Below are 19,678 nucleotides of genomic sequence, written 5' to 3' on the forward strand. Positions count from 1 at the left end.
TTTTTTTTTTGTTCACCTAGAAATAGATCCGCATCATGTTAAATCGACGAGAACGGAAATACGAAAACGTGGAAGCGCCAGACATTTTATCGTCTGATGCCTAAAAGTAAAATAACTAAAAATACCAAAACCGGACAAAGACGGTACTATCTATAATGTGGAGAATCAAAATGCATTTGATCATTCCATGTATGTATTTCATATACCGACCAAGGTTTACTCATTTCGTGTGGTACTCATCCCGCCCCTTGATAGTCACGAACATCAGGCTCTATCTCGTGATTTCTAAATTCTGTTATACACAGTGAATGTCAAATCAAAGTTACGTACTCCCCCCCCCCCAGCAGTATCGTTCACGTGTCAGCAGAGCAGAGTTCAGCAGAGTACCTCTATAAACGAAATGAAAGAAATTTTGTTAAATTCGGGAATTTCAATGACGTCGACAGCAAGGCGACAAGTTTCCGTTGTGTCAAGCAACAATTCCTTTCAATTCGGAGGAACGCCATATATAATCGATCATCATATTTTTATTGGAATATTTGCACTCCTTTTTGCCATGCAAAATATTAAAATTAATTACCTCCAGTCATTCATTCCACATCCAATTCCCTTTTTTTTCTTTTTGCATTTCTTCCGAGTATATTTTCTGTCCAATCGGTCGTCTGACAGGAGAAAACTTTTGAGTACTAATATTATCCAGTCAAGGGGGTATATAACGTATAAGCGCTTGGATACAAGGAATTAAGGCGCCGTCATGACTGCTGTTTTGCGGCCATACCAGCGGTCGGGAGCCAGTCTGTTGCTGGGTCCCGTTTCTCCCGTTTGTCTGCTCTATGCATGTGTGTGTGCTGTGTGTGTATTGCCAACTTTGTTGCTAACTGTGCGAAAGTCCCGGTTACACCGTCTCAGCAATTTTGTGTTAACATGCTGCAGAATATTACTTGGTCGCCCCCCATTAAAAGCCATTGTTCGTTTCTTTTCAAAAATTTTTAAAAGGTCCGGGGGGCGAATGATTATTTCCCCGATTTAGAAATTCGGTTGTTTCAGATTCAACAGAACTTGTCTGCTGTTATTAATTGCCGTAGTTCGAAGAATCAGTTGCTGCAGGTTTTTGAACCATTATTCGAGCCAGTTGGTCCTTTAGGCCTAAAATAGGAAAATCAAGTTTGTCTTAGCATATGCAAGCAGTACAGCCTGAAAACAGAGAGACGGATCCCAAAGCGAGATAACAAACACACGAGACGGGTTCGGTTATACAGCCGGCCTGCTTACAGGTGATATGCTTGCCTATCCTTATTTGGGCATCTCTCTCTCTCTCTCTCTCTCCTTTTTTTCCGAGAGGGGGAGAAAAGTTCGTACCAAAGACTTTAGGTCAATAGCATCTCCATAAAAAGATGAAAATCATTCCGACGAGGGATGAGCCTGGAGTTTCTAGCGACGTTTGAATAAATAAATGCGTATAGAAGATGGTAATCGATATTCTAGACTATATTTTATTTTTCCATGGTTTGGGGTTGCTTGCCAGTGATTCAAAAAGTGGCGACACGTGCTCAAATTATTCTTCTGAACCCGTCGTCATCACATTGAAGTGATTAGCTTTTTCTTGGAATAACTCGATTATTGATATCGATATGCTGTAGTTGCGTGGAAGTCCGTTTTTCGGTTGTACGTGGTGATATCGCGCAAGGCGAGTCACGAGGGTCTTTCCAATTAAAAGGCAATCCATGCGCAACTTGCAGCAAGAGAAAGTCTAAAAAACGAACAGAAAAAGAACCAAATTATAAGGCATCATCGTATAGGACCAGAAAATATAGCAGTGTTTTGAGCTGGGAACTATTTCGGGGTTGGAATATAATCGATCCTTGTCCCGGCTGATGGATGAGCAAAATGGACCCAGCAAAAGAAGAACGTATATAACGGGTAACGGCTCGTCATTTTATGTCTATCGAACTAGAAATAATTCCATCAGCATCATCCCAGCTATTTTTGAAGCGCAGACGCATCTTGTATACTCTCCTCCGTCTATATCGTGTGTGGCCGTGCTGATCCTGCAGCACATGTGCTGATCGGTCACGTGTCGCAATTCAATGGCCCGGCTGGCACGGTAACAAAAAAGTTATATAGATTCAAATTAGGTTACGGGATCTATTAAATTTAACCAGCCGAAGAAGAAGAATAAGACTCTGATGAGTGTCCGTCCCTGACAGAGCGACCTTTTTTTCTTGTTTTTCAAATGGGAAAAACATAATAACCATTTGAATGATGAAGATCTTTCTGTGGTGGTGGGGGAGAAAACATTTTTTGGGTTGACCTCTTGATGACCTTGTTCTTCCGTTTAGACTCCCCGTGGTGGTTGGTAAGAGGAGCTAGGGAAAAGATGTGGTGGAGGAATGTTTTGACTTTCAAAGAGGCTTTGTCCAGAGGGCCGGGGGAAAGATTTTGTTCGGTCCCACCCAAATCCTACACCTCCAACCCCAACAATTTTGAATTTTGAATTTTGAATGCTGCTGTGATTTCTTCTCGCTGAGTGTTGGAAATTCTGTGCCTCTACCACCAGGCAACCCCACCAGCCCAGCCAGACAGACATCAACATATTTGGGATTTTTTTGAATTTGACTTATTTTCGTTCAAACAAACGGTTTTTCAACAATTCCTAATCGGGAATGTAATAGAACATCACGTGATTGGCTCCTGGTAACAAGACGGGTTGTGCAGAAAATTTGGAGGCCAAAAGGCTGGCTGGCCAAAAGATTCGGACGGCCTTGCTAATTCCGCAAAACGCCCAACACTGCTGCACATGAAAATCACGTGATTCAAACTATACTACTATTGGGATCAATTCCCCTAGTCTTGGCTTTTATCTTGATCATACATTTGATTCATTTGAGATTATCGGTTCGCTAACCCACGACGAGAGAAACTCGGCATCAGTACAATATTTATCAAGTGGGGCGGATTTCTCTTCTTCGGCGCCTCACACGGCGGACCACGGAGGGATCACGTGATCAATTGAACCATAGCAACAGCAGCTGCGGGAGAGACTTTCGCGCAACCGGTCCACACGTGCGTGTTTTTTCCTTTTTTCCCACCTCTTAATAGGGACGTTCACCTTCGCCAATTGGAGCCGACATTATTCGGTAGCGAAGAAATGCCACTATTTAGCTGTAACAACTCGACAGCATTGCTGCGTCAGGCAACGTGCTGTGTTATTGTTTTGAAATTGTCCAATCTATCAAAATCCACGTCATGTGCATGTGGTGATTTTCCGCTGAAAAATCTTTGCAGGAAATCTGCTTATACATCTTTTGATTCCGAACCGACGCTCAATTGTTGCACGGCAAGGTACGTGTAGTGCAGTAGTAGCTTGTTTTTATTTTTGGCCGAGTTGATTTTGTTTTTAATTTTTCACGAGCCAAGAAATTCCATAAAAAAGATTAAGAGAAGAGTTTGTTGCATTGACAATGGCAATACGCCTAAATTTACTGATTGTGTTTATACATTTATTTCATTTGTTATTTTCAAATAAATTGAGAGTTGATTCACACATGATTCAATCTGTTTAATAACACAATTATTGACATATTGTCAACAGATGTGTAATCTTATCGTGCGTTTGCTGGTCATTGGTCCGCGCAGCACATAACAACCGCGGCCCGCAGTAGGTACCTTACAACAACCACGACTTTAATATTATTTATTTTGTATTTTCTAGTAGATTTCGAAAATGTTTTCGGGTCCCTCGACTGGTGGACTCGACAATTGAAAAACGAGGAAGAAGTCTGGGAAGGGGGGAAATGTCCACGCATGTGAGACGCTCTCTGATTGGTCGACTGGCTCGGTTCACGTGATCTTCTCGTGTGACGTCACTGAACCTGAGGGCAGAGCCAAAACGAAACTTTTTTTTCGTGTGCTCTCAGTGTGTCAGTTCGTCTCCCGTCTTCGGGACGTGTTGGTCGTGTGTGTGTCGAATTGCGTTAGTGTCTTGGTTGTCAAAATTGAAAATTTACAAAAATCGGGACGCCATTTTTTCGTGTGCGACACACAAAATCACCGCGACAAAACACACACGGCAGACATCATCCCTCCCAACTTGTACTAGTCGACACCAGTGTGTTTGAATGGTCAGGACATTGTCCTTGCCCAGTTTTAAAACCCCAACATTCATGTGGATGTAAGTATTCTTTGACTCTTGAACAATAATAGTAGACTTTGATTTATTTGACGAGAAGTAAAGTTAAGTTAAAAAGATGCTGTTTGGAGGCCTACGTGTTTCATGGCTGGGCAGGAGGGGAGAGGGTAGATTCTGTGAAAAGAGAGGTAGGCGGGGGGGGGGGGGGTAGGGATATTTTTGCATGACCTTGACTGACATTTGTCAAATCCGGACGTGATAAGTCCGATTTTAGACAACCCAAGGTGCGTGAATTCATGTCACGGTCGACTGTGCGAAAACGGTAGAGAATTACGTTTCAGCCGGTCTACTCTTGTGTGTGTGTTTTTTTCCTAGAAGAGAATATAGTAGACAAGACACACACAAGAGAGAAAGTAGTGTGCAATTTGCTCGCCATGTCACATTTTCGGCCAGGGTCGGCCTTCGATATTCTAATAATCATGCTCAAAATATTGATCCATATTCTCTTTTGTCTGTATTGTGTTTTTTCTGGAAATAGATCGACAGTTGCCAAAAGGACGTGGAAGACGGGAAGTTATGCAAGTGGATGCTAAAATGTATCTCGCTGCTAGTCCCCCACTTTTCGTCAGTCCGCTCATGGGTCCGCTAGATGTCAGCACTGGTCGCCGTCGCCAACCCTTTACGTCGTCTTATCGCCTTCGCCAACCCGCCACCACCACCACCGTCGTCAGCTCGTTGAACGGAATCAACAGTCTTGGTTTCGATTTTAGCGCCATGACGCTGTCGCCGGCATTGATGAGGAGCGCAGCTGCTGCCGGATCCATTGGCCGCCGCAACTCACCCCTCATGTGCAGCCAAATCCGCGGCGCTTCGGTGGTGGCCAACGCTCCACTCCGGTCCTGTCTGGTGGTCCGGACTGATGCGGCGGAATCACCATCATCACCACAGGAGGATGCAGCCATTTCGGAGCCATCGTCGCCCGTCAGCGAAGATGCGGCCGAACCGGCGTCGCCCACCAAGTTGAAGAAACGGGTCGTCTTTGCCGATGCTAAGGGACTCTCGCTGACACAAGTCAAAATGATGACGGAACCCAGCGATTGCCCGCCAAGATGGACGGCCGAATTTCTGGAGCAGGTGACGGGTGGTGCCTCGGCGGAAGTTGCAGCCGATCGATGGGAACTGACTTTTGCTCAGCCGGCCTGCGATTACTTAGACTTCCGATCCCGGCTGGACAAGCAGAATATCTCGTTGGAAAATGTCCTAGTCCAGGAGGCGGACCAGCAACTGGTGGGCACCGTCAAAGTCAAGAATCTGTCCTTTTCCAAGCAGGTGACGATCCGAGTGACTTTCGATAACTGGGCAACACAGACGGACGTGGAGGCTACGTTCGTGCCCAGTGGGCCCCAAGGTGCGACCTCGCTGGCGGCCATCAACTTATTCGACACCTTCTCATTCAAAATCTCGATTCCGGTGGTGGTGCCTTCTAACCGTATCCAGTTTTGCATCCGCTTCAAGAGCGACGCGGGAGAATTCTGGGACAACAACATGGGCAAGAACTACGTGGTCATCAAGCCCATTATCGAGTCCATCAAGATTAGCGGAACCAACCCGGCCCTCAGCTTGAACAACGCCGGGTTCATTAACGGTCTGACGGCCAACTCGAGGCGGGCCGTTTCCGGCAAATACTCGGACCTGATGTCGCCCAATTCAAAAATCGACTACTGGGCCGAATTCGCCAGCTGGAACCACTTAGTCAACGATTCCCCCTATTGGTGAAATTTACAAAAAGAAAACAATTGCCAATACGGGGCTATTTAAGTGTTTTAACAATAGAAAAAGAAAAAAGAAAAACAATTAAGTTTCACGAGTGTATGTGTGTGGCCCGAGACCACGGAAATTCACACTTAACTAGCCAATGGTGTTCCCGGTCGAGGATCCCCCAACGTACCTGAACTCTTCACTTGAAAAAAACAACAAAACAAAAACAGCTCTCTCATCTTCTTCTCACCCCCGACACATCTTCTTTCATCACACACAAACACACACACACACAATGAAGCAAGAGTGCATAGTTTTCAACGACTTGGAGAGACCCTCTTCCTGCGCGGGATTCCGTTAGCCTTAGCCTCTGAATTACGAAATGAAAAAGGGAAAACAATTATTCACGTTATTCAATTGTGTTATGTTATATCCGTCGTGCCAAAAAAAAAAGTTATTTTGTTTTTTTGGCTCATGTATGTAAGAGGATGTCAGTGTGTGTGTATATGGCCATTTTCAAGTTTTTCCGTCTCTCCCTACCGCCCCATTTTTCGCTGAACCATCACAATGTCTGTGTGTAGGTGAGTGTATATTTCGTGCAGTTTGTGCTTGTTTTGGAATCCCGAAAATCTCTCATCCCACCTGCCTGCTGCTCCTGCTGTTAGTGTGTGTCTCTCCTTGTTTATACTTTTTTTTTTTTTTAAATACTTGTGTCTTGTAGATTTTGTTTTTTCGCCCCCCAATTTTTTCTTTTGGATGACGATGATTTCATTTGGTGGTAGATAATGTTCAATGAATTTGTTTCGGATTTCATGGCAGAAATGGTCTCCAATTGTGTGTCAAATATGGGCTGTTTATCTGCACAGGGCAATACCAACTTTACATATACATTCATTATAAATATTAATTTACATGCGTCATCATAGCAATCAATTTGATGTTTTCATCATCACCTATTTACAACCGTCCTCCCATGCTCATCTCTTACGCGTCTGAATATTGCGTGCTTGTGACCATGTACGAGGCTAAATCAACCAATCGGGATCATTTGTCGTTTTAAATCAGAAAAGAGAGCCTTATATTGACGATGCTTTTTTCCGTGTACAGAAATAATCTTCCAGCGAAGTGAAGCTCTTCTAGCGAATCAATTTACGTCTATTACGATACAAGCCGATCACTGGTGTATTTGTGGATTTTTTGGGGAGCCGACTCTATTTTTGTACGTGTCACACAGTGCGCTATCTAGTATGGATGGAGTATATATTATATATCGTTGTCATGATTCATTTTGTGATACAACAACAACATGTTTTTCTCTCCTTTCCCCCCGGGTGGATTGTTCTTGCACTTCGTTCAGCCCGCAATAATAATAAAAAAATATACAGTTACACATACCGAGTTTCTTTTTCTCTCTCGATGGAAAAGCTAATACCCTCCGAGCTATATTCACTTATTCGGAGAAGCAACGTCCTTTATATACAATACATATACGAGAGAAAACGGTTATCATGAAGCCTTGAAGCCTAATCTTGAGTGGTGGATGATAGATCGTTGTTAAGATAAAATTATACGGTATAAGGTGGGTGTTACTAATTACATCCGAACATGTTGAATCCCATACAAGTTTTTAAATGTATGCAACCATTTCCGTATAGATAATTTTTGTCTGGGGCCTTCAAAAACAAAAATTTTACCCTTGCGTGCTCATTTTCCCTATTAATCGATTTTTGATATCAATCGATATACTCAAACGTCATAAACAGCTGTTAAAAGAAAATAGCCTTTGGCAGATCGGCGCAGTTGACGCGTGTACAAAATCGAAAGCAAATTTGATGTAGATGGACGAACCTCTAAGTACCACCGTTCATCAGTGACGATCATGTTTAAAATTGAATCGTACGTCACGCCGCTCATTTTGAGCTACGTGGACAAGTACATAAAAAACATAAAACCCGAGGATTCACAGGTAAGATGTCAACATTAAGATAGCCAGTTTCAGATACAAAAAATATTTTTAATTGCCACAGGTTTCTCTATGGGGAGGAGACGCTGTGTTTCACAACTTGGATTTGAGATTGGATGTACTTGAGGCTGAATTACATTCTCCTTTCACGTTTTCTAGTGGACACATTCATGAACTGAGAATCCATGTTCCTTGGACAAAACTAGCATCTGAATCGATTGTCATTACTATAAATACCATAGGTAGCTTAAAATAAAGTTCCATTTTTTGTTTATTAAAATTATTAACTTGATTAATTACCCAGAATGTACACTCAAATTAAAAAGCACAGAGGATCGTGTGTCAGAAAAATCCAGTCAGAGCCAAAGAGTGAAATCAAAAAGGTCTGCCCATTAATACCTTCTCAATGCAGTTTTAAACTTTAATAACTTTTAAACTTAATTACAGGCAAGAAGTGGCTGTAAGTCCTCCTGGTTACATTCAATCCCTCATGTCAAAAATAATTAACAACATTAGTATTGTCTGCAATAATGTAATTCTGAAATATTTGGAAGAAGACATAGTCCTGTCACTCAATGCTCGCACAGTTTCCCTCACCTCCGTAGATGGTAAATGGGAGACGGCCTTTACAGGTGATTTCACGACCGTTATTTTAAAGATAGAAATCGAATTTGTTACATTTTTCGCCATCTTTTACAGAATTGGCCTCCCCAGATTTCACGTCGAGAAAGGCAATAACAGTGTCTGATTTGACTATTTGTTTGGGTAAGTTCTTATTAAATTGGTTTGTTTTGTACTTTATTAACTACATTTAAATTTGTAGACCAATGCAACGCTCAAGGAAAAATTCCCACATATCAGGTTTAATTTCTTTGATCAAGGTTATTTACCGACTTCCTCTAATTCAATTTATATTTGACAGGAACCGTTTCTGTATAGATGCTCGTTGACTGTGCGATTGAGCTCAACGTATCCGAATGCCATTGGAGCACGAGCATTAAAAACGCGCATAGATTTTCTTTTCCCCAAACTGGATTTTTCTTTGTCAGATCAACAAATTCCCATGTTCATCCGACTTTTCAACTTGGCCCTTGCATTATACCTTGGTGACTTCAAGAACAAACCGGACAAGAAAGAAGAAGCAGATGATAACACGTCCACCGTCGTCGATGACACCAACGTTGAAGAAGAAAACTCTGAAAATCAATCGTGGGCAGGCTGGGCTTGGGGTTATGTCCCGGCTATTTTACCCGTCTGGGAAAACGATGCGGCAGAGAGTGGCGAAGTCTTACCTTCTGATCGGGAAAGAATCTTTCAATTTGGCGTCTTTATTGAACGTGTCAACTGGACTTTCAAATGGGCCGAATTAATTCGCGACGTCTCCATCTCATCCGCACCAAGTCGGCTTCGATTCCAGCCTTTCTTGACAGCTCGAATGCAAGGTTGCTTTCTCCAAGTAACAGTGGCCGGAGTCGAGTGGGTCGACGTCCAAGGAGGTGTCAGCCATTTGATGCTAGAGCCTTCTTCATCGTACTGCCTGTGTGGAGTTCAAGAAGATACCACTCTCTATTACCTGCAAGGATGCGAACGCTCTGCTTTCCTTAACGAATCACTCTACGATCCAATTGAAAAGGTGGAACAGACTGTGGAATCCAAGCCCAACTTTCAATGGGAGGATCACGTTCAAAGAATTACAGAAGCAACCCTCCTGGAACGCACTCCAGCATTAGGATTTGATTACCTATATCAGTTGGAATTACCAGGAGACATAACGTCCGAATACCTGTCACAATTGGGATCAGAATTCGAGTACAGCAATCTGCCAGAAAAAGCTCTTTTCCGTCTTGCCGTCAGTCCACTGCAGCTTAAAGTTTCCTATGGATTAGTCCACCGTCTTAGCGCCTTACTTCATGCAGCTCATAACTACAACTATCCAGATTACGCTGACCCCGAATTGGAAATTATTCGTCGTTCATCAATCCCCCCGGACACTGACCAATTGTTAAACTTGGGTAGTAATTTGCCCAGCAGAACGTACCAAGTGGCTGTGTTGCGGCCTCTCGTTTTCATTTCGGTAACTCCGCCTCATCCGACTTTCGATTTACAGCGACTTGTTGAGCGCAGAGTCATCCGGATGAGAGATAACGTGAATTGCACTCCAACGGTATCGTTGCCCGTCTTGAAGTTTGCTTGTACCTGTGCTGACCTCCAAGTTGTCCGGCCGATGTATCCTATCCGCTTGACAATGGCATTGCAATCGCTTCCTTCACCTCCAGCCAGTCTAGTTCAGCAAGGCCACACCATGGTCCAGCTCAAATTCCAAGAACTATCAACTGAATTAGTGATGGAAGAGTTCCATCTTCCTCTGTTGAAGCCGTGCAACGCTTCCGCCAGTCTAAAACTACTGCTGTTGCCGGAATTGTGGCAAACGGAACGTGTCATTTTCTCCTGCAAGTTGGAATCGGAAAAACTGGAATTGCTGGCCAGTCGACCCCAAATCGATTTCGTGACATCAGTCTGGAAGACGTTGACGGATCCGGTTACATTAACTACCCCTAATAGAATTGTATTGTTCGAGGTTCTAAATCAGGCGGCCCATCCAACTTTGCAGCTGAACCTAAACGGTTTCAGAATGGACTACATCCGAACAGCATCTATGGTATGCGCGGGATCGTCCATCAGATCGCTGAATGCTTCCATCTTGCAAACGAATGCCGTGCCTTTTTTCTCTCACACTTCAGATCCGCATCGTAACAACTTCACCGAATGGTTGATTCAATTCCCACATAGTCTCATCCAGCGCAAGGTAGAAGCCCATAGTGCTGCACCGGTTTTTGTTTTCAAAATGTCCTCCTTCGATGTTCTGCTGGATGCCGGTTGGCTGAAATGGTTGAATTACCGTTCGGATGCGTTGGTGGAGAATGCCACTTCCATAGGGCCGGAAGAAGAAACTGAAACGCTACAACCGACTTCCTTCCGCAGTAATCAATCCAATTGCGCTCGCGATTCGGGATTGAGCAGTTCGATGGATGGTCAAACTTGGCGAGCATCCAGCTTCCAGCAATCGACTTTAACCAAATCGGCCGAAGAAACTTCATCAACTTATGAACCAGTCGACTGGATAGCCATCCGGAGACTACTTCAGCGTTCGATTCTCCACATCGACATCCAGCCCAGCAGTCTCGTGCTTTCGGGGGATTCAGGAGAATTGCGACTCCAGTTCCAGTTACCTGCCGTTTATGTCTCTTGTCCGCACATCCGCACATCGTCGTTAACATTGGAGGACCTTCCATTCCGAGAAAGTGGATCTTTAGTTTCTTCTTTTCCGTGGACAGTCAGCTTTCAACATTTTGGATTTTCTTCCGGCCTTCACTTCGACAGCCTACGTCCCATTTTGGAACCCATTTCTCTGAAAATGACGATAGCTTTGAATCCATCAACTGCCAATAGTCCAGTTGACCCAGTCAAGTGTACCGATATTCGACCACCAAGCATCGATTTGTGCATCCACATCGACATGAATGCCATTGAGATATCGCTCGACGTTCAGCAGTTGCAACTCTTATGCGATAAATTTGCTGATTTATCAAATTGGTTGGGTGTTTCCACGTCCAACAGTCCAACCATAACAACCAGTCGATCCAATTTCGAAATTGGGTTGTGGCTTCAGTGGGCCATGCCCAGGTTTGTCCTGGCATTAGAAACACCGTCCAGTAGAACTGTCCTCGATATGGAAGACGTCACAACTTCTGTGGATTATCAACATCGTCAGTACGCCAAAATTAAGTCGCGGTTGACATCGGTTTCGGTGAAATTGTTCACGAAAACCCAAGAGACTTGGATATTGGAAAGCAAGACGAACGGCATCGTAATGTCTTGCGTTGACGATATTACCCGTGACTTGTTACCATCCGGTGCAGTGGGGAAAACAGTGGCCGTTCCGTCGATATCGACCGCTCCATCAGATGCCTTCCAGCCGCAACCAGCCAGCAAAAATAGTGTGGGAGGAAATGCTGGAGGAATATTGACCCTGACATGGACCCGAGCTCAGCGTCAGGACGTACACTCAAAGTGGCATTCCAGAGGTCGCCGGAAGAGCAATCAAACTGAAGAGGAGGTCGAAGAGGTCGTATCGCCATCTGACCGTTATTTACACGAAGTTGATATCGCCTTGGAAGCTATCGATGTTGTATTGACGGAAATCCTCTTGGACCATCTTATACAGCTAGCCCAACCAGCACTTAACTCTTTATCTCGAATCTTGACGCCCACTTGTACTCTTCCGGCCAGCAGCCATACTCTTCCGTTGATTTTCGCCACCAGCAAAGGACTTCGAGTATTTTTGGTCCAAGAAAAGTTCCTTCTTTTGAATTTGGATGGTGCCGAACTATCCCCTCATGTTCAGAATCCCGTTGGCCGGAGTGTCCAGCTCAAACCGGATTTGTACGACGAAGCAGAACGACAAGGATTGCTTTTTATTCCTGGCCACGATGTTGAAGATCGTCAATATCAAATTGATTTGTCTGGCCTCTCTTTCAGTTCAGGTTATTTGCCAAAAATTATTTTTAAAGGAATGTACTATATTAATAATAAATTATTTGCAGGATGTTGGAGGGAAGTTGAACGAGCCAGCTGGGTTTGGCGGACGCTCAATCCAGCTTCCACTCTTCATACAATGGCGGAAAATCCAGCGCTGGAATGGAACGCTCGTCAAGAGCAACCATCGGAGCCAAGTGTTGGATTGACTCCAATTTTAGCTCGCTGCTCTTTGCGAGTTATCTACGCTCCTCCGATTGTCAGCCTGGAACAGCAATGTCTCGTTGCCGGGCAAGCCATTGAGGTCAACGCTTCCAGCGACATCCAGTTGTTAATTGATGCCAAGCAAATCGATTATTACATTCAATGGATGAATATTCTTCTTTCGGCAGCTACGAACTTGTCTTCGAAAGAGCAACAAGTGGCCGGATTTCCAGCTCATTCATTTTTTACTTCTAACCGAGTTTGTGTCATCATCTACACGTCGCAGCCAGACGAATTTCTGCCGTTTGCCTTGATCAATCTCATCCAGCCTCACGTATTGATCAAAACGGCTGATCAAGAAGTACACGAAATCGCCGTTTACGACATTCGGTTACAACTACCTTGCTGGGCCGATGGATCACCTGTCAAGAGTTGTTTGCTTCCGGATGAAAGCATGTATCCAATCAGTTTGATAGAAACGCGACTCGGTCAGCCGTCCATCATTACTGGAGTTCCACCTTCTCTTTTCCGCCTTGAAATCATTTCTGCTCGCCAATTGAATGTGGAACTTGGACGCCCTTTCAAATTCATTCTCCATGCAGACAATATTTCGAATCTCCAGTATTTGGCTCGACAGTTGGAAGCCTTCCAAACAAAACAAGAAGATTCGAAGCCATCATTATACCGGCAAATTTGCTTGAAAACGAGCCAAATGGTAGTGGAAATACCGGTTCCCTCCGCCGTAATCATCGCCGGTCTAAACGATATGCTACTGGATGTGACTTGCCAATTGGACACAAATGAAGAAAAACGAGAGAAACTAGAAGCTAATTTAATACTGAATGCTTTCTCTGTCAAAGCGGAAATGGATCAAAACATTAATTTGCAACTATGCGATCCTTTCAGTCTCGATAGTCGGATCCAGTTGTTGTGGCCACACTGGTTATCTAATAAGCGCGTCTTGGTACGTGCATTTTGTCGAGCCGACAACCTTCGACTTCACGCTGGGCCTCGCCAAGTGACTGTAGCCACGGCTCTTACGCAATGGATGTTGCAAAATTACTCCCCATCTCAAAATGACGATCCAGCTCCAAAGGATGTCGTCGTGGATACGGATGAACAACATTATCAGGATGATTTGAGAACTGGTACATTTGATTTCCAGGTTCGGGACACCACCTCCCGTCCTTCTTCCGGATGGATGCAAGCAGAAGAGAAACCACGTCCGTACCAGGTAGTTTTCAACGTTCAACCAGCCTCCATGTGCTGGGCATACCCTCAACCAAGAGCTCTGACTCGGGTTGATGTTTATCCGATTCCTCTAATGAAAGCGGATGGAGCCGGTCAAGATGCGGCACCTGGAGTCGAGCAGGTTGATTGTACCTTGGAGTTTTGGGATCACTGTAGTCAAGAATTTCGTATTCTGAGGCGTTTTTCACTGTCTGAAGTTCGTTTCACTCGAGTTCCTCTGCCCAGCATATCAACCAATCAAACAGCACGCAACGTCCAGGATGACGAGAGGAGAGCGGAGAGGGAACTTTTGGAGAAGCAAGTGGCTTTTTCTGACATGTGGCGAATCGTTATGCATTTTACCGAAGAAAATTTGCCGGAAAATCGGCCCAAGAAGATTATCGCTGCTCCGCCCAGTAATATTTCATCTTATCACATTGACTAAGATTCGTCATTTTATTAATATTAATTTATGAACTAGGTTTAGTGGCCTGCACTAGAATTGATTCATACTTCAACGCATCCATGGTGCCCGATGTCCAGCTGGGTTTTACTTTCAACCACATATCGTTATCACTCCGCAACCAGCTGATCACGCCGCCTTCATCTTCTCTTGATGGCCAATTCCATCTGGATGGAACGATGCCAACTGATTTTCCTTTCGCAACTATAAATTGCAGTTCCATTTCTGCCAATTTACGATGTCGATTGGATGAGACGGTGACTGCCTCTTTGGATTTGTCTACGCAAGTTCAAGCGAATCTCATCAATTTTCGTTTCCTCGTCGACGAGGCTATCCTCGAGCCAACAAGTATTTAATTTGATTAAAATTCTATTTAGTCTTTCTCTAAAAATATCTCATGTCTAGGTGTTGATGTCAAAATCCTGCTGGATGAGAGTAAATCCGTGACCGCTTTGATTTCGAGTCATAGATCTCTGGATTTCAATATTGGCCAGTGTAGCGTTCACACGTTGACGTCGTGTTTGAATTCGTGGAACGCCCTTTTGAACGCCGACAGCCATTTGTGCACATTGTACACGCACTACGTAATACGGAATGACACCCAAAATGTTTTGCGTATCGGTCAATCCGGGACGGGCGAATCTATTTTATTGGCCTCACGCCAAGCTCACCAGTACGCCTGGAAGGTGATGGGCGAAAATAATCAATTGCACGCATGTATGGAAGGTGGAAGATGGCGTTGGTGCCAACCTTGTTCTATTGACCGCCTTGGTACTAGTATCCGTTCGGTGGTTGACAGTCGACCTAAACTGCCACTCATCTGGACCGTGAAAGGGCTCAATAGTCTCCAAAAAGAGGTCACCATTCGTGGCCAGGTGCAAGTCGCAAATCTGTTGCCCCACGCCCTTGAAGTCAAATTGGTTCCATCCAAAATGGAACCAAGTGGTGCCATCGTAGTAGGAGAAATGAGAGGTCAAGTCAGCGCTTCGTCGATTGCTCCTTCATTTGTTTTTCCACTGGAACATCTGCATGCTGTTAAAGTACGCTTGCCGGGCAATACGTGGTCCGGATTGATTCCTCTCGTTCAGGTCGAAACCAAAACAAGAAATGTTTTATTAGTTCGAGGTATGTTTTTATTAATTTATTTAATCATAAAAAAAAAAAAAAAGATTTGAATGTTTTTTATTGATTGTAGTGGCTCAAAAGGACAAAGGTGATTCGCTGAATTTGTGGTGCCACATGTGGACAGAAAAAGTTGATCAGCATAATTCAAGATTATTGGTAAATTCTTTTAAGTTCTGAACCTAAAATTTAAAAATTTTGGCCTAAAGCAGAACTAAGAACAAAAGGTTTTTTTTTTAAACAGGTTCTCTTCTCTCCACTGTACATGGTACGATCGTATTTGCCACAACCGCTACGACTACATTTGCGAACGCCCGGACTCAACTCGTCAATTTTCTCAGAGATTGAAGGACGTGGTAGTCAATCCGTCCTTGAATGCCCGGGCAGTGTTGATCACGGCCATCAGCTGAGCTTTCAACTGAGCTCCACTCTGCCGGAATCTACTCCACCAGTTCCGCTGTCATGGACGATGGCCTCGCAAAACGTCACACTATCCGGTCAGCAAACTCCGTATATCAACGATTTGCTTGAAGAACTATTCACAAACGACCAACTTGAGAAATGGCCCTTCGCTGAGAATGTGGATTTTATCGACTGCTCGGCCGATATACCACAACCCAAAACGGACGTTCGAGTCACCTTCTCCAGCTTACACCAACGCTGCCATTCGCTACTTGTCGAACTGAAACCTTGGGCATTGGTGGTCAACCACTCTGGCATCGATTTAGTATTGAAACGAGTCAATGATTCCGCCGGATGTTGGACTCTTCCCAATCGGGCAGTCATGGCGCCACCACCTATGAACGACGACACCTTCCAGATTGGCTTCATTGAAGATGGACAACTTGATTCCGTGTTCTATTCCCAGCCACTACTTTTACAGGATCAGGATCACTTTCATTTCATGTACCGACCGAGAGTCGAAGGCGCCATCCCTTTGGAAGGATTCTGTACGGTTCAAATAACTAAAAGCAATGGAGCAATGTGCTATTTGACGTTGACGTCAAGAATGCACGAAGGAATCCGCATCCTGTCCATCCAGCCAACGTTCCGCATCCACAACGCCACACCCAGTCTGTTAAAAATCGGATGTTTAATTGGGGACAGCCTTTTGGCTTGCAAAGCGACCCTTGTAGAACCCAAAGATGAGTCCCGTGCCATTCCTCTGTTATTTTGGCAGAGCACAGGAAAACATTCAGAGAGTCTCTACTTATCCATTCGACTTTGTTCCGACTGGAGTTGTCCAATCCAACTTTACCATCCTGGTCATAGTTCGCGGAATTCAAATTCTCATCATATCAACCCACAACGCTACTCCGTTTCTGTCCCGTTGTCTTGTGGGAGTCTTGAATCCGAAACATCCGACAATTGTCCTCTCGTCATTACTCGGCTGGAACAAAGTGGACTAGTCTATCTGTCTGTAAATGTCGACCCTGATCCATTGTGGGTTCTCATCAATCGAACCGAATTGACTTTGGCATACGGCCAGGCTTCTGATAGCGTTCCCGGTCATCCGGAACCGGATTGCCCCACCTTTAATTGGCACGGAGTGATTCGCTCTAATGAAGCTGCTTTTTACACGCCACCCTGGGGTCAGCTGCGCTACACTGACGTCTCACCACCTGTAAATCTTCCCAGATTGTTGTTGGCTTTAGAAGAGACTAGCCCGAAGTGGAGCAATCCTGTTCATCCCAGTCACACCTACGATCAATTCCTTTGCTTGTCTCCAAGTATCGACGTGATGGTCCGGATGGTTCGGACGAGTACACCTAATCAAACGGCCATTTACATTGAACCGGTTAGTCGTGTCGAGATATCTGCTTCCGATATCAGAGGACGAATTGAAATTCCTCCTCCCGTCGCTCCGCCCTCACCAGTACAAGACGTTACAATCCGACCACCACGACCCGCTCTACGTTCACCCTGTAAAACGGAAAATGAATGTAAAGTTCTTCATGATTTGGCTGGTAATCAGTTGGTCAGGATTACCAATGCTGTTTCCGAAGAGAAGGATTTGAATTTGACGGTTTACTGGCCTGAAATTAGCGTTTGCTTTCGCGATGACACGACTGCCCAACGCCGAGAAATGTCTCGGCTGACTGTGGATCACTTTCTGGTGGATTACTTTCAAAATTCTTCGGTCCGACGAATCACGTCTCGCTGTGGACATGTTCAAATGGATAATCAATTGTACCAGCCGCAGTCAAATGCGCCGGAAGCAAGATCACGAGATGAAGAAGTTCAAGGTTTCGATTTCCCCGTCATATTTTTAGCCCAGAATCCTCCCACCTGGCAACAGAAATCGCTGGCGAAATTATTGGATGCACTCCGACAAAGTGCGTTGGTTGTCTTGGAACTGGGCTTGACCGACTCTGGTCGCCCTACTTCGCTGGATTTCCAATTGGATCCCATTTTTCTCTTTATTGAAGATCGATTCATCGTGGCCGCCATGGATTACCTGAATACTTTTTCATTCAGCACGCCGACTTTGAAGAAAGGCTCCAATCAATCATCCGAGCTTGTCTCATTTCCGGATCGAGTCGCTGAAGTGTTATCCAGCCTATCAGTCTCAGTCAATTTAGATCAATTGAAAGTGCGCGCCATTTCGCTTGACTTGAGTCTCCGCAGTTCTGTCAAACTCTACATCGCTCTGGATCATTCCCCACTCCGGCTGGACGCTTTTGAACGCTCGTTAGTATTGACAACACCATACAGACTGGGCCAGACATTAGCCATGCATTACGTGTCCAGTGCTCTCTTCAAAGCCGGATGGGTTGTAGGATCTATGGAATTGCTTGGATCGCCCACCGCCTTGGCTCGGACGGTTACCCTTGGCTTGAAAGATTTCGTTCGGTTACCGTATCAGGGCATTTGGCGAGGTCCAAGAGGGTTCCTCGCCGGAATTTTCAATGGTTCGGCTTCTTTGGTCAGTCACGTAACAGCCGGAACTGTCACATCCGTCACCCAATTAGCAAGTAGCGTGGCTCGTAACGTTGATCGACTCTCCTTTGACTTGGATTTTCAACAGCGAAGCGAAGAAGGAAGAAGGAAAAAACCGCAAGGTAACTATTTTGCTATTTATTTATTTTGCGGTGATGTGCGATAAATAAATATATTTTTTAAAACTATTTTTTTAGGTTTGGTTCAAGGAATCGGCTGGGGTCTCAGCGCATTGGGATTGAGCTTACTTGGAGCTTTAGGTGGATTGGCTCATCATCCACTTCAATCGCTGATTGAAGACGGAACAGTAAGTCCGCGCGGTCTGGCAGTCGGACTAACTAAAGGAATTGTAGGCGTGGTCGCCAAACCTATTTCAGGAGCAGCCGATCTGGTTGCCCAAACTGGCCAAGGCCTCTTGAGCGCAACCCAATGGAGTGAACCCTTTCAAGCTCGGCGACCTCAATTGCTCGCTTCCAATCAGCTGGATTTAATATGCTCTGGACCGACCAAAATTTTATGGAAATTGAACGACGAGACGCCACCGTTGACAGGCCACCACACCAAAGCTAGTCGGATCTGCTGTTGTTTAGAGGCGATGAGAGCACGTGTTAATGATGCTCTGCCCATTCGCGAGCAATTAGCGCCTGTGATATTGCTCGTTTCCACCCAGAATTTTTGTGTTCTCAACGCTGAAGATGGAGAAGTACAAGTGGTCCTAGATTTGAATGAAGTTGACTGCTGGGCTCACAAAACTGACCCAACTCTGATCCTGGTCAGACCTACTCCTTTGAGCGCCCCAGTGCTCGTGGAAGCTAGGCGCGACGATGACTTCAATCCCCATTATGATTATCAGCGAGTCAGCGAGTTTGTTAGGCTTACAACACCATATTTCTTACCGGAAGCTGCAGTAGAGACGATTCAAGATGTGACGACCAATCAAACATCTTCTATCGCCACAATGGAGTTTTTCCTCAATCCCACTACCAAGGATTTCTTTATCCAATGCTTTCAAATGGCCAAACAGCAAAGAAAAGGGGTTGGCTTTGCTCTGCTCTGATGGTTTTCTTGCTACGTAAACACGCCTTAAAATAAGTTGTGACTTTTTATTTCCCTTTTCAGTAAAAAAAAATTGTCAATTTCAAAATTCTGAATAGATTCAACCTTATCTGTTGGTTAATGCAGGCTATTTATATATTCTACTTGGTATCGATTTTTTTTAATACTGTTAATTACTTGTTTCGGCTAGTGCCTCCAGGATTATTATTAACATGTTGTATGAATCATTCCTGTGATGATAGCTCACGCGAGTTAAATACATCGGTTACGTAAAATT

At 44.6% G+C, this 19,678-nt stretch overlaps 2 protein-coding genes across 2 annotated transcripts; both read left to right on the forward strand.

The window, feature by feature from the left end:
* Nucleotides 1–3,729: 3,729 nt before the first annotated feature.
* LOC124351025 (protein phosphatase 1 regulatory subunit 3B-B-like) lies at nt 3,730–7,281 on the forward strand. Its single transcript, XM_046801778.1, has 2 exons — nt 3,730–4,171; nt 4,668–7,281. Exon 2 carries the CDS (start codon nt 4,706–4,708, stop codon nt 5,903–5,905), a length of 1,200 nt encoding a protein of 399 aa, XP_046657734.1. The 5' UTR covers nt 3,730–4,171; nt 4,668–4,705; the 3' UTR covers nt 5,906–7,281.
* A 377-nt stretch (nt 7,282–7,658) lies between these two features.
* LOC124349239 (vacuolar protein sorting-associated protein 13B-like) lies at nt 7,659–19,676 on the forward strand. Its single transcript, XM_046799678.1, has 13 exons — nt 7,659–7,853; nt 7,915–8,092; nt 8,155–8,233; nt 8,298–8,482; nt 8,550–8,615; nt 8,674–8,711; nt 8,773–12,394; nt 12,455–14,236; nt 14,302–14,631; nt 14,689–15,408; nt 15,479–15,564; nt 15,650–18,467; nt 18,543–19,676. Exons 1-13 carry the CDS (start codon nt 7,767–7,769, stop codon nt 19,400–19,402), a joined length of 10,851 nt encoding a protein of 3,616 aa, XP_046655634.1. The 5' UTR covers nt 7,659–7,766; the 3' UTR covers nt 19,403–19,676.
* The last annotated feature ends 2 nt before the right edge of the window (nt 19,677–19,678 follow it).

This window comes from Daphnia pulicaria, chromosome 7 (assembly GCF_021234035.1).
Source record: "Daphnia pulicaria isolate SC F1-1A chromosome 7, SC_F0-13Bv2, whole genome shotgun sequence".
Taxonomy (NCBI): Eukaryota; Metazoa; Arthropoda; class Branchiopoda; order Diplostraca; family Daphniidae; genus Daphnia; species Daphnia pulicaria.

Excerpts from the sequence above, each read along its gene's own strand:
- LOC124351025 (XM_046801778.1), top strand. The coding sequence starts at position 4,706 with ATGCAAGTGGATGCTAAAATGTATCTCGCTGCTAGTCCCCCACTTTTC.
- LOC124349239 (XM_046799678.1), top strand. The coding sequence starts at position 7,767 with ATGTTTAAAATTGAATCGTACGTCACGCCGCTCATTTTGAGCTACGTG. Across the intron at positions 8,483-8,549 it reads ATGGGAGACGGCCTTTACAG|AATTGGCCTCCCCAGATTTC; the intron begins GTGATTTCACGA and ends CATCTTTTACAG. Across the intron at positions 8,616-8,673 it reads TGATTTGACTATTTGTTTGG|ACCAATGCAACGCTCAAGGA; the intron begins GTAAGTTCTTAT and ends TTAAATTTGTAG.